This window comes from Zonotrichia albicollis, chromosome 1 (assembly GCF_047830755.1).
Source record: "Zonotrichia albicollis isolate bZonAlb1 chromosome 1, bZonAlb1.hap1, whole genome shotgun sequence".
Lineage (NCBI taxonomy): Eukaryota > Metazoa > Chordata > Aves > Passeriformes > Passerellidae > Zonotrichia > Zonotrichia albicollis.
The window spans coordinates 93715414-93729586 of NC_133819.1; the positions used below are offsets into that span (position 1 = coordinate 93715414).

Below are 14173 nucleotides of genomic sequence, written 5' to 3' on the forward strand. Positions count from 1 at the left end.
CATTGATATATGTGAGCAGCTCTGGCAACAGAATTATTTGATTGCTCAAGACCTGTGCTGAAACAATGCTGTGTGGGGATTCAAACAGCTTTAGCTGCAGCCATTTTAAGTCACTGAGTTGTTTGGTTTATTTAATCTGAAACAGAAATATAATTGCCCAGAACACCTGAGACTAATTTTTATAAATAGCTAAAATTCGTAACAATTAGGTAAGAAGTGCATAGATTAATACATTCTATCATAAAAATAAAAGCATAGTTATACAAATAAATTATAGTGAAAAGAAAATTACCATATATCTGCTTTAGGATGGACTGCTTGCTGGTTTTTATGGCTGAACTGGTTTTGTTTACAGACTTCAGATTTTTACATGAAGGAACTGATTTCAGGGGGCTGTGGTTCAGCTGCTTCTTCCAAGCAACCTGAATGAAGAAGGCAGCTGCCTCTTGTCTCCATTTGTCTTCATCTTCCTTGCAGAGCCGCTTAGCACTCAGGAGCTGAAACAACTCCTGTCTGAGCTGGTAACTAGAGAGCAGAAGAGAGAAGAGCACTTGTTTTAGGTGACCTGTTTTAACTTCCGTGCTTTCCACGCATCAGTTCACATGGTGGATTACATGAGTAACTGGGAAAACAGAACTCCCACTGATGTGCTAAGTCACTTGGATGAGAAATGTTTGTTCAGAAGAAAAAGTAGGAGTTGGGTTCAATTTTGGATGCATCCATTATTTCACACAGTTAGTAAAGATCTGGCATTGCAGGTATCAAAGTTACAGTGCTTCAACATCAGCTGATCAGCTGCTTTATAAATAGAAAACCATCAGAAGACAAAACTATAAATATTTATGGTAACATTATCATCAGCACCACTTCATCTTTTTCACCGTATTCACAGCTTAGCAACACCAAACCTTCTCGTGTGCCTTAGCACCTCATGTCCTCAGTCAGTCAGTGCAAGAGACAAACCAAATCTGCCTCCTGTGGGTTCCACTGCACAAAGCTGAGCTGCTCTCCACCCCTCCTCTGAAGATGCTCCCTCGCCTTGTTTTCGGCAATCTGTGTTCTTTCCCTTCCCGTGAAAGGCTCCCTGTCTCATGACCCAAGCTTGCCCCAGCTGCTTTGATCTTGCCCACAGTCACATCCCTCTGTGAGTGGCAGCGCCAGATTATGTGTCCCTCGCACTCTGGTGGCAGATGGCACCGGCAGCAAGGAGCTGGTTGGGGATTTTTCCGCTGGAATCGGACACAAGTGTTCAATCGGATATCGGCGTTTCACGCTCACAAGTCAATTAACTGCCTTAGCAATTAACTCTGAATCCTCCCAGTACAAACCTGTCACAAATGAGCATTGAGTAACACTTGTAAAATATTAATTATAAGCGTTTGGTAACAGGCCAAAGCACATTGATCATCATCCCCTCTGGCATTCAAAAAGGCTTCTGCTGAATGCCTGGTAAAGCAAAGGAGGAAGGAGAGAGAAAGAAGTGATTTTTTCTGTTGCTCCCTCTGCAACAAGTTCTAAATTAAAACAAAAGGCAACAAGCCAAATACAAATTGTTTAAATATATGTTCTAAGCCAATGAGCTACATAATTCAAACAAAGCAGCAGCCATATACAAAAAATGAGTACATAAAAGCACAATAGAATGCCAAAGGAGGATGATATGCTCCATTACAGCCCAAATAATTTTAAACTTCCAATAAGCTTAGTAAATTACCTCTGTGAAATTTTCTGGGTGAGACAAATGTATTTAATCTTAATTTAGTGAAGTTTCAGAATTTAGGCATGTACTGTTTGCAGCTCATTGAAGTACATAAATACAGGCAGCAACTGCACCTTGTCAGGGCCTACAAGTTGTGAAGCATGGTATGAATTCAGAACCAGGAGTATTATTGAGACAGAGGGAAAAAGTTATACAGTCTTCTTAAATAATATGCCACTTTTAACTTTTCAACAGGGTAAGAGAGGAAAAGAAAGTGGAGAGAGAGAAAGTTGCAGTGACTTGGTAATATAACTTGAGCTAAGGATGGGTTAAGTGAATACTTAACTGCAGGAAAAACAATTGGGGGACTGTTTAATACTGGAGCAGAAAAGAATACTAAGCTACTCTCTTGGAATTCAGTAATTACTGCCAGATGCCTTTGCTGATACAAGAAATGACCCATTCACAGTCACTGCACCTTTGCACCCAGCTGTGATTTCAAGCTTGCAGACAGCTTCTGGTAGTTTTTAGCAACAAGAAAATGACTGTGAGGTTCTGACACTGAAAGATGTAGGCAGTTACCTGTACAGCAAGTGCTCTATATTGTTTTAATTCAGCTCTCTCCTAACAGATCATTCTGATCCTAGTGAGAAAAAAGGAGAATGGGACCAAGCTTGATACAACATGAAAAAACTGGCAAGTAGCATTCTCACTCCTTGTTACAGAAGCTCTAATCTTAAAAACCACTGCTGGCCAGAGTATGCACACAGCAATAATATATTTAAACATATAGCTTGACTCCAATGGGAGAACAACAGTGACAAAAACCAACTTATTCCAGCTTCTGTCAGCGTCCTGTGGGCCCTGGAGCCCCCCAGGAGAGAGCACAGACACAGAATCTGTAAGCCTCACTGAGCAGGATAAACAACTAACCTTTGGCAAGCCACACACCTTAGAATATACACTTTTGAGAAGTACATTTATAAAGTTTGCAGATTTGGGAATTGAAACATTCTCCTGAGAACAGCAAGTATAATACACTTAACTAGACCAGTACCATTCTGCTGTTGTGTTTGCTTTCAATAAGTAAATCAAGACTATAAAATTTGCAGATGAGACAAATGCATTTAGTTCTAATTTAGAGAAATTCCAGAACTCAAGCATGTACTTCTACATGTTTCTAATGTTGAACTATGCAATAACATTGTATAATTTTACTGCTGTCTACTACTACATGCTCTTTACCATGTGCAAGTTTGGAAGAAAAGCAAACCCAGGACTGTGGAAGAGCTGCCCAAAGAATGTCTCCTGCAGCCTTGTAAGATCTTTGTTAGTGTTCTATGAGACCTTGCAAACAGAACAAAGATATTTACTTTTTAATATTAAGTGTTTAAATAAAAAATGTATCTTAAACAATCTTTAATCTCCACAATATCCAAAATGCAAAGGGTTAGTAAGTGCATGCACTTCTGGGAGAGGACACACACCATCCCTGCTCCAGCAGGGGCACAGTTTGGAAAGGCCTATCCAAAATCTGTAGTGTGAATGGAATGCAGATTTCTGTGCAGGTAAGGCAGCTTAATGCATGGCTTTGGATCCCAGTTCTTGAGGGGAAATTTGCACAAGCACTCACTACACCAGGTTCTGCTTTGTCTTAGAGCCACAAGTGCCAGCCCCTCTGTAACAGAGGATTTTGAACTGGTGTTGAGAGAAAGCAGCAGAGCCAGCAGCAGCAGCACTTGCACATACACTCTCCTAACCTACTCCTGGCTTCCTTTAGCTTTTGAAAGTATCTGAGTGATCTGAACCCATAAGACAAGATCTTGGGATCTACATCAGAAATGAAAGCCAAGGAGCAAGCAGCAGAGAGAGCACAAGTGGTGGAACCCTGGCAGAAAAAGGGGCTGCTTTGCCTCACAGTTCACAGGAATATGGCATGGAGTCACAGAACCACAGAGTGGTTTGGGTTGGAAGGGATATTTAAAGACCATCTCCTCCACCCTCCCTGCCATAGTCAGGGACATGTTCAACTCAGAGTCCCTCAGAGAAACTGTTAAACTGGAGAGACCTGGAAAGAATATTAGCAAACATATGCAATTTATAGTTTTCTGCATCCAGTAAAATCAAAGAAAGTTTAAATAAAAACAATAAATAAGAATAATTTGCGCATTATATACTTCCCTTACATACTCTTCCTGCCTGTTTTGATAAGAAATCAAATATTCTGGAGCATATACTTGTAGAATTACTGCATTTCTGAGGCTGAAACTCACACATTCATGAAAGCAGGATAATGCTGTGGAAAGCATTTTTCTGTACAGCAGTTGTTCCTGCTTAATCAAGGCATTCAAGCTACCTTCAAGTTTTGTTAATGAACACTCAAAGCTCCCAAACATTCTGTGGTTTGATTATCTGGTTAAATGTTAGGTCAGAGCACAATTTCAAGTACATCACTGAACTCCAGGTTTAGGCAAATCCTGATTTGCACTCTCTAAAGAAATATCAGAGCTTGAAATAGAAGTTTAATGATTTCTCTGATTATTAAAAGTCATCACTTACCTTGCACTTTTTATGAACTTAATAATGTAATTCCACACCACTGGAACCCACTTCCCCTTGTGTGGAGAAAGATTATTGTGGAGAAAGATTTTTAACTGCCTCGTTTAGCACTGGCAACATTGTAAGCTAAATAAAGCACATTGCCAACAAGCCTAGTTTCATTTACATCCACTCGCATCCCACTCTTTAGCCCCTGAAGCTGCAATCTTACCTTCTCCACGTCCTCTGTATGACTGTGGCAGCGTAGTTCTTCTTCCGAAAAAGCTCTTTCCTTTTTCTTTCTTTTTCTATGATCTGCATTCGAATCTCTAAAGGAATTAGTTCAATATTTGTACTTTGCCATGGAACAGAACATAACTGATCATCTGCATTCCTGGATCCAATTATGCCCGTTTTTGCCAAGTTCAAACCATCATCAGAAGCAGAACATGCTATTGGGTTTCTTGGCACAGTCCTGGTAGGTTCTGCCTCAGCAGACAATAATGGAGAGGCCTTTTTTGCCATTTCATTGTTTCCCACTTTGACAGTTTGTTCTACAGCATGCAGGCTGTCATTTCTGCTGCTTACAAACACTGTTTTGGCACTTCCTGGTCTGCTAGAACCAGCTGGTGAACATCTCTTATCATTCACCTCTTTATTTCTGGCTTTCTGCTGGTGCCTTTTGCCTTTGGAAGAAGCTTCACCCGGCTTTGCGTTCTGTGCCGTTCCGCCGGTACAGCCGACACCGCAGAAGAGCACAGCCCTTCCCTCACCGTGGTCCCTCCTGCCAGAGGGAGCCTGACCTGGGTCCCTCAGCTTCTCCCCAGCACTGGCAGCCCTACAGGCAGGAGCAGAAAGCCTCCTGCTCCTCCGAGCACAGGCATCCGCTGTGTCCGCAGCATGTTCCTTGTGCTTCTCTCCGTCCGCCTCCGCAGCAGCTGCAACCTGAGGTTTCACTTCAGCTTTTGCTCCCTCGTTTGCTTTGCCACACTGGAAATGGACACAGCTTGACTTGCTTTTGATGTGTTTCCTCAATGAATCTTTAGACAGAGAAATTGAAAACAAATTCAGTCTCTGACCCAGCAAAACGTGATTTGTGTCTCTGATTTTTTGCTCAGTTCCCTTTGGGGCAGACTTGGATTCACTTAAATGAACAAAAAAATGCAAGCAGGAAGAATCAGAAGGCCATGATTGCCTGTCACAATAGAGTCCCAAATGCCTTCATTTGCTTAATGTTGTACAAATTTTCTAACATTACATTTGAGCTGGATGTCTGAAAAACTCCTGCTCTATCCATGCTGTATCCTGGCACGGGATAACCCACTGACAACCCAAAGCACTTGGCTTCTCAGTACTTCCCTTGACATCCTGAATGAAATTATGAAGTCCTTCCTATTTCTCCCTTGCTGCTGTATTATCACTGCTTCTAAATACTCTGGTGAGGGTGACCTGGAAGCCAGACTGGAGTACAGAACTGAAAATTCCCCATCTTCCATCCACCTTCCATTCTGCTTGGAAATTAACAGGAGAATGAAAAGTAGACCACAGACAATGAAACATAACAGACAGGATGTTATAGGGTAGGTAGGAGGGGAAAAAGAAAAGAAAGAGATCTTTGATACACTGTCATTCCAGAAAATCATCTGGATCATCCAAAACCTGATGAAATTATGCTATATTTGTAATATCTTTACAGGATACCCTTTTGATAACCAGATCAGAAAACACTCAACAACTGAATCACAATTTTCACAGCCCAAGGGGTCTAAATTTATATGTAATTCCTATAAAATGACCAGTGAAGTCCATTAGGGTTTTGGTCACAAGAGGATTTATTAAAACCCTAATGAGAACTGACTGTACAACTTCATGGTTTGTTGTTCCACCAACTTTCCTGGCATCACTTCAGTAACAAAAAGAGAATGCATACCTAACAAAGGCACAGCATTCTTTCAAACACCAGTTGGATTGAGTGAGAGGATAAATCCAGCTTAAAAACCAGAGTTACCATTTCTCCATTTACATTTTTCATGTGCACCACAGATATGTCAAGTATCTTTAATCTTATTTTCTCTGAATGGTGCAACTACTAGAACAATTGCCCACAGCCTGTTTTCACATATTCTAGGTATTTTTATAGACACCATAAGACACTGTACGGGTGCTTTTCACTATTTCGCTCAGAGTAAAAGAATCTGTATCTAACTCTACCCTGCTGCACAAATTGCTCAAGTGATGAAAGAATATAAAATCACAGAAGGACAAAATGGGTGCTATACACAAAATACCCCCAAGAAGTGGACAAAGCAGATAAACAGCACAATTTAAAAAGATCACAAACCTTGCCTGATCTTATGACCTCCACTCTGAGGCTCTGCTGACAGGCAGCTCTCCTTTGGGGTCCCTTTGTTATGACCAGCTTTAGGTGAACCTCTGCTGTTTCTCCCTGGCTGGATCTGGGAAGCATTGAGGGACAGCAGCCTCTTGCTCTGTGTGTCAGCTGCTTTGCTGGGTAACCTTGGGACACTGGTGGTCTTCTCCCGATTTGTGGGATTCTGTTGTACCTGAAACTTGCTTTGTTCCACGTTCTGCACCCCTTTGTGCAGCTTGGCTTCTTTCCTCTTGCTTTCCTCTTCACGTTTCCTGCAATTACAGTACATACCGTAAGAATTTTGAAGATTAAATCTTGGGAGCACGTATCTAACTTGAACAACTCCTCTCTAAAAATCTGACGCTGCCACAACAAATCCTTGATTTGACATTTTTTGGTGAGAAAAGGACACATATTGCACTGAAATGTCTTAACTTGATCCAAAACAACAACTGACTTGCAGCTACAGCCTGATGAAGGTTAAGTCCCTGTCAGCCAGCTGCCCATTCAGTTTGCAGTTGTTTTGACTGATCTTTAAACATTCACTTATTGAAAACAACTAAATTTAGGAGGTTTTATAAATATACAAAAATTAAAATCCTGCTTTTAAAAAGAATCACGAAACTAATAACTGTGCAATTACTAATGAGCAATATTTTCATGTGAGTAGTAATGCAATTCACTGTATTTGAAAAGCAAAAACATTTAACAAAAGACAAAATATCTTTGAAAATTTATTTTTCGTACTTAAATGTGTCGGTCAGTACAGAGAATTATAAACCAACTAGCTACTGGAACTAACTTGCTGCTATGTATTTTTCATTGGTGGATAATTAATTTTAGAGAAACATTATATGTCATTTAAATGACAAATACTGATAATATGAGATGGGAATTAAAAACTTGTGGGCACATAGTATGCCAATTACAATGGCAACATTTGGATTTCCAAAATTAAATATGTCATGCATTTCTTAATGCAGTAGCCATAAAAGAGAATTTTGGACAAACTCAGGAAAAGTGCATCCACTGAATAAAATTTTGTAGCCCATTTTGAAATATAGTGGGCTGTCACTGTACTTCATCTTTTAAATTCTTGTTCCTACCAAGCAGAATAAACCCAAGAGCACATGGCAAATGTTACATCCCTACTCCCACTGAACTCGTTTTTATAAATGAAGCCCTGGCTGCTGGATGAAGTGACACTTTTCCTGTTGGAACGGACAGGCGGTAAATGCCGTATCATGTAGCTGCCTGGTATTTTAACTTGCTTCCAGTGCTCCAACACAGCGTGCAGACTGTTGCCACATCACCTCCCAGCACGGCGTGTGACAGGTGAGTTATGCAGCACGCCAGCCCCGGCTCCTGAGCGCGGCGTCACTGCCAGCGCGTGTCACCGCAGCGCGAGCTGCCAGCCAGCAGCCCCAACTTTATCTGTCACTGCTATCTTATCAGCTCTGCTCTGCAGGAGAAGCTGATTGAACTTTGCACCTGAAAAAGCTGCTAATTGATCTAAAAAAATACACTCCTAGCAGCCTGGGATTCAGTATTCCCTCTGGCATGAAAAAAAAGTGGCTGCTTTCCATTAATATTGGCATTCCACAACCGGACTATGCGGGGATGTTGGGACTGTGTACAGTATGGATCTCACTGCCATTACTGTGCCATTTGAGCTGATAAATCAGATCTTGCTATTCACAGAATAGTAGTTTTCTATTCTTCACAAGAATGGGCAGCCTGTTACCAATGTCCTCCATTCAGGGTACTAGAAAAGGAAGTGTGAGATGGGCTGTGTGATACACAATCGAGCTGGAACGACCCGCACTCCTCTGATGGGCAGATCAACTCAAAACAATAACTTCAGCAACCAGTACCAGTTGTAAAGTTATTGAAATGAGACAGGACCAGAAAACAAAAAGTAAGGAGGGTTGGTTTTTTCTTTAAAGGTTTTATCTGTGTGCTAATTTTTCAGACTAAACTGAAGAAAGAATAAAGGGAAGGGATTTCAAAGCTCTCTATTCATAAAGCATCATCACAATTGTCACAGTACAGCTCAGTTGAATAGGGTCCTGAATACATACGACCCTCCCCTTGTGTTTTGCTTTATTTAATCAGAAATTCAGTTTGTATTCCAGTGAAGGGTCTCTTTGAAATTAAAATTTCCAAGTTTTACTGTTGTCCAGTTTGAGAGGCTGGGTTTCATGAACAAGTGAAGGAAGTAGACAGGATTCTAACTTCAGGGCTCCCAGTCATTCTCAAGGTTCTGGCAAATCAGATCCTCCAACAGGGTCCAAATCTGGGCTCACAAGTCAGACAGCTACAGCTCAAAGTGGAACAGAGCTGTCAGGCCAACATTTTCCATTGTAAATGCAACACAGTTTTGTCCTGAATGGTCATAAGCTTGTATTTTGTTGCAAAAGTGAAAGAATGAAAACTGAGCCTTCAGCAGATGGAAAGGAGCAGTTTCAGCCTTACAAGCACATTTGTGAAGACACAGAGATGTTTTGAATTTTTGATTCTGCTAAAATGAATTCAACCTTTTCTATTCTGTTAAAAGTAGAAACTTAACTTTTTTATCTACACACTGAAGGATATTTTAAAGGAGAGTGCTTTTAAAGTTATCCTTGTAAAACACCTCCAAAAACTTACTTTAAAAATCTCACCTGAAAATAGATCTCCAGGTATGATCCTATTACTGGTAGAGCTTTTTCTGGACTATGAGCAATTATATTTCATGTTGTATAAACAGCATCTCCTGCTACACAATCTAGCATGAGGATTATTTTCAAAAGAATGATACCACTGACTCATGATGTGTTCAGATTCTGATCTATAACTATCTTTTAAACTCACAGTCCTTAACAAAAATGTTAAGACAACAGTTATTTTCTGTCCAGTATTCCTATGTTGATGAGTGTCCCCAGATGTGTAGAGCAGTCCATTAGTTCTTACCTAGGTACCTATTTTTTCCTCAGTCATTTCTTGTGTGTGTTTTACCACCATTCTGATTTCTAATTTAGTCTTCAATGTGCTTACAATCTTCTGCATCTTGGTGCTATTTTCAAATTCAAATTTACTTCTTAAATGAAAATACAAATTCATGATGGATTTATATGAAATTTTCATCAATATACACTTTTAGTTTAAAGGAGACAAATGAGAAATTTCCCATGAGGAAGTATGAAGGATTCAGGCAAGTCTGAATGACAGCTACTGTTTCTCCATGGCCACAAAACTTGTTATTCAGACACAAAGAAAACTGAGTTGGTTTGATGTAATTTCTTCTGAAGTGTAAAAAAAATCCCACAGAACAGTTCAGTCTACTTAGCATCTCTCATGGACACCAACTGTTTCTTTACTCTTCCTTTTCCAATGAGTATGTTTACAATGGTTTTTTGTGATACCTACCTCACATCCTTTGTCAGTTCTTATTTAGCACCTCAGCTTGTTTAGCTTTATCATTGTATGTTCTTATTACTGTCAATTTTAGTAATTACATCAAATTTCCAATATGTGCTTTCCCTTTTCAGGCTCCTGAAGAGCTCATTATTTTTTCCGTTGCCACACTCCCCTATCTTTTCTCAGCATGCAGGGCTAACCACCAGTCTTCTGAAAAACCTCATAATCTACTTGTACTCTCTTGGCATGAGAACATTTTTCTAAATCTACTGAAGGCTGTTTAATTGAACTGCTTATTTTCTTCCTGCTTTTCTCTTCCTAAATATCATCAGCTACTTACTCACTTTCATCCATTTCCCTTTCACATCCACATTCTCAATCAGTTTCCTTCAACTGGCCAGAATGAAAAACAGAAGTATGGATTCAGGAACTCATCCTGAGAAATTGAAAGGGAAGGTGAACAAATGAGGAATTAATTATGCACCCCTTTCAAAATTCAATATGTTGGAAATTAGTTTTCTCTGAATATGTTTTAAACATGTAAATATTATTTCCTTAAATATCTGGTTTTGCAATAAGAAAACCAAAATCCTCTTTTTAAAGTATGGAAGGGATCTCAGGAAGTCAGCAAGGCTAACAGACTGCTCAGAACAGGGTCAGATTGGGTGGCTCAGGTTTTTAGCCAATTATGTCTTGAAAACCTTTATGGACAGAGACCATACAACCTCTTTGGGTTGTTCTACTGGTTGATTGTCCCAAGGGTGAAAGAATTTCTCTATTTCCAGACAAAATCTCTTGTCCCAAATTTGCCTGTTAAAAGTTTCCCAGAGACCAGAAACACCAACCAGGCTACAGATCCCCAGATTTTTTTTTTTTTTTGCCCTTTTTGAAGCTGGGTGCAACATTTTCTTTCCTCCCATCATAGGTGACTCTCTCTGGTCCCTGTGATGTTTCAAAGACATTGGAAAGTGACTTTTAAGGGCATCAGTTAGCTCCTTCTGCACCCTTGGATGCAGCCAACCTGGTCCCATGGAGTTGTCTGGGCTGGGTTCTCTCAAGCCTGACTAAACCTTTGTTCACAGCTGGCAGTTCTGCTCCTCCTTGACCCAATTCCCAGAGGAAAGAGGCCTGGGAGATCTTCTGGCAGGCTGAGGAACAGAAGGCATTGAGTGCTGCTGTCACACCTGAGTCTGCTGTCACCAAATGCACCATTCAGCAACAAGCCCAGACATTCCTTGCTCAGCCTTTTACTGATGTATTACTACTTTTATTAATGTAGAAACACAAACTCACTTTGTAACCTGGAACATTTCCTTAAAGTCTCAACTCCATTTGAGTTTTGGTGTTTCTGGCACCATGTACATGCCCAAGCAATGCATCTACACTCTGCTTTTGCAGTCTGTCCCAGCCTCTGCCTTCTGTGAACTGCATTTTTACATCTGAGCTCTGTCAAGGATTCCCAGCTCACCCATATTGTCCCCTGGTGTGTCTCTTTGCTCACTGACATAACAGTGTGCATGTTGTTTTGGCCTTCATCAAACTGCATTTTAAAAAATACAGTTTCTTTGATATAGGAGAAAACATGGGAGATGATGTTTGTATAGAAATATTTCATAGGCTTTAAATACAGTGAATGTAATTTTACCAGAAAACAATACAGGTATGAGATGCTGGGTGACTTTTTGTTACTGCAAAAAGGAAAAAAAAAAACCAGAACAGACTATGTAAACCCAAGTAGATTTAGGAGTGATTTCTCTTAGAGAGACTCTCTAAAGTAACATATTACAAGCAAGTTTAAATATCTACACTGACATAGCTGGGAAGAGGGTGTGTGTCTTCAATCTAGGAATTCACCATCACTCTGGATCCCCACATAAAGTCTCCTTTCATCTGGAGAGCAGATTTTCAAACACCAGTAGGGATAATAGTTTTCTGTATGCAGGAACACCCTGGCCAATTTCAGCTGTGGAATGCACAGATGGGGACGCAGAATGATGACAACATAATGTCCCCTTCAGTTTATTACAGACCATAAAACTGCAATTAAATAAAATTTGTTATGTGACAACCTGATTTGCTTGTACACTCCAATTGTACTGTAATTCTCTTTTTATGGTATTTGGTACACAGAATTTGTTTCTATTGTTTTCAAACAAATCAACAACAGCTAAGTAAGTTTCAGAAACTACATCAAAAACTCACAAAGGAAAACTATTATAAAAATACCCCCAAATTTCCACGAGGCAATTCTTTTCCATTTACTCTTCTACATGGTGGATCAGAGATTCTTCTGAAAATGACTGTCATCACAAAGGATAAAACTACCTCATTTGGTAAGGTCAGTTGTAACCACACAGCAATAAGCAGAGCTCTCCACATGAAAAAGAAATATTTTTCAAGGCAGCTTCTCCATGCATAGTTTTGACTTGCACTGATTTCAGCAGAAAAGACAAACAGTAGGAGAGCTACAGGCTACAACTTCAGAATGTAGAGATGTGACTAAGAGATGAGTTATCTGCTGTTTCTTTAGCTTTGGCTCTTCCTGGGGAATAATAATTGTTTTATAGTAGCAGCAATCAAACCCAATGAAGGTCTGACTGGCCAATTATGTGGAACATCAAACTTCCAAATTTGATACAGAGTGGAGTGCAGCTGAATTTGTGATACACAGATGCAGCAAAAATACCTCTAGGTGCAATAATTATATCATGGGGGTTTTTTTTAATGATCTCTTTTTATCAAAATAATACTCCCAAATCATGCAGAAATCTTTTCAGACTGTTATGTTTTTTCATTTCAGAATCAGATTTCTTCAAGAAAAACCAGGTGCTAATTTCATACTAAGAATCTTAAGGATAAACTCCAAGGAAGCAATGTATTGTGATAATCATTTATGTACCTTCTGATTTTAGAACTTCACTACCATCACCACATTTAAATTGGGCTGACACTCAGCCAGAACCTACACATCTTGCTGACAATAATTTGAATTGCATATGTTAGTTAGCTGTAATTCAATATAACCAATTCATAGGATCTGTCTAATTCAAGACCAGAAAATGTAAGTGCAGAGAATAAGGCCCAAAATGAAGCTGCAAATAGAAACCAGGAATTCAGGTTGCTAGAGAAACATTAAGTTATGCCTTACTAAACCAGGCTTTCCCTGGTTTGCTTTTGGGTTTTTCTCCTCAACTAGTGATTAATTTCTGTTCAAAACAGAACAGGCAAATAATGATTTTTCACTACCTTAAAGTGAAAAATGTTTTCCAAGTCATTTTATCATACAGAATATCAGGCAAAGATTCATGGACACTAACATGCTATTTCCTCAGCTTTTGGTATTTTGCCTTGCTATGGTATATTATACAAATTTTGTTATTTAAACTGGGATTATATGGAAAATAATTTCCATCTGTCTATGGTTATATGGAAGTTATATGCTTCCTTTAGTTTCATTAATTTTACCAAGAGGAACAAAAACTGATGAGCAACAGAAAAAAATCACGCATAGATAAATACAAACTTACAACAAATGTCTATGTGCTGGAGTAGGTTTCAAGTCTCAGACTTACTTGGCAGCAGCATCTTTTCTCAGCTGTTCATGTTTCATTAGAAGATTCTTCCTCTCTTGAAAAGCCTTTCTAACTTTGTATCCTTTGTAGACAGCCTGGATTTTGAAAGCAGCAATATCCTGAATGGCAGCAATGGACAGAGCCCCGTGTTCTAACATGAACTGAATCACTTCGTGGTGCTCACCAAGCAAGGCATAATCAAGTGGAGTATATCTAAAAAAATAAAAACCACAACAATTACTATCGATCTAGAATTCTAGCTATAATGTTTCTTCACCCTCATTTCATAAAAAGCAACTTCTAGCATGAAAACAAATTAAGCACTGTTTTTCTCATCTTTTTAGGCATTATTTTGCTACCTTATTCATTCTACACACTGTGGTTATGTTTAAAGCTTATTTTGGTCTTCTAATATGGAAAGGGGAAGAGGTGGACCTGAAGTGTTTGGACTAAATCTCCCAAAGCCCCATCCACGACGTTAGCTGCTCTAGGAAAACAGTCTTTAAAATGTGTTATTGAAGTTTTCATACAGAAATATAAGAAAAAGTTAAAACATTTTTGTGCTATTTCCATTTGCATTTAAGTTCTAGAAAG

At 39.4% G+C, this 14173-nt stretch overlaps 1 protein-coding gene across 4 annotated transcripts in view; it reads right to left on the bottom strand.

Annotated features, from left to right (window-relative positions):
• The window catches only part of INVS (inversin), an 86572-nt gene that overhangs the window by 3709 nt on the left and 68690 nt on the right, over nt 1-14173 (bottom strand). For all 4 annotated transcript variants that reach the window (XM_005482913.4, XM_074547145.1, XM_026790969.2 and 1 more), the window contains 4 exons: nt 13580-13792; nt 6579-6880; nt 4470-5277; nt 293-525 (listed from right to left, as the gene is read on the bottom strand). In XM_005482913.4, the coding sequence (XP_005482970.2) occupies nt 293-525; nt 4470-5277; nt 6579-6880; nt 13580-13792 (1556 nt within the window). The remainder of the gene's footprint in view (nt 1-292; nt 526-4469; nt 5278-6578; nt 6881-13579; nt 13793-14173) is intronic.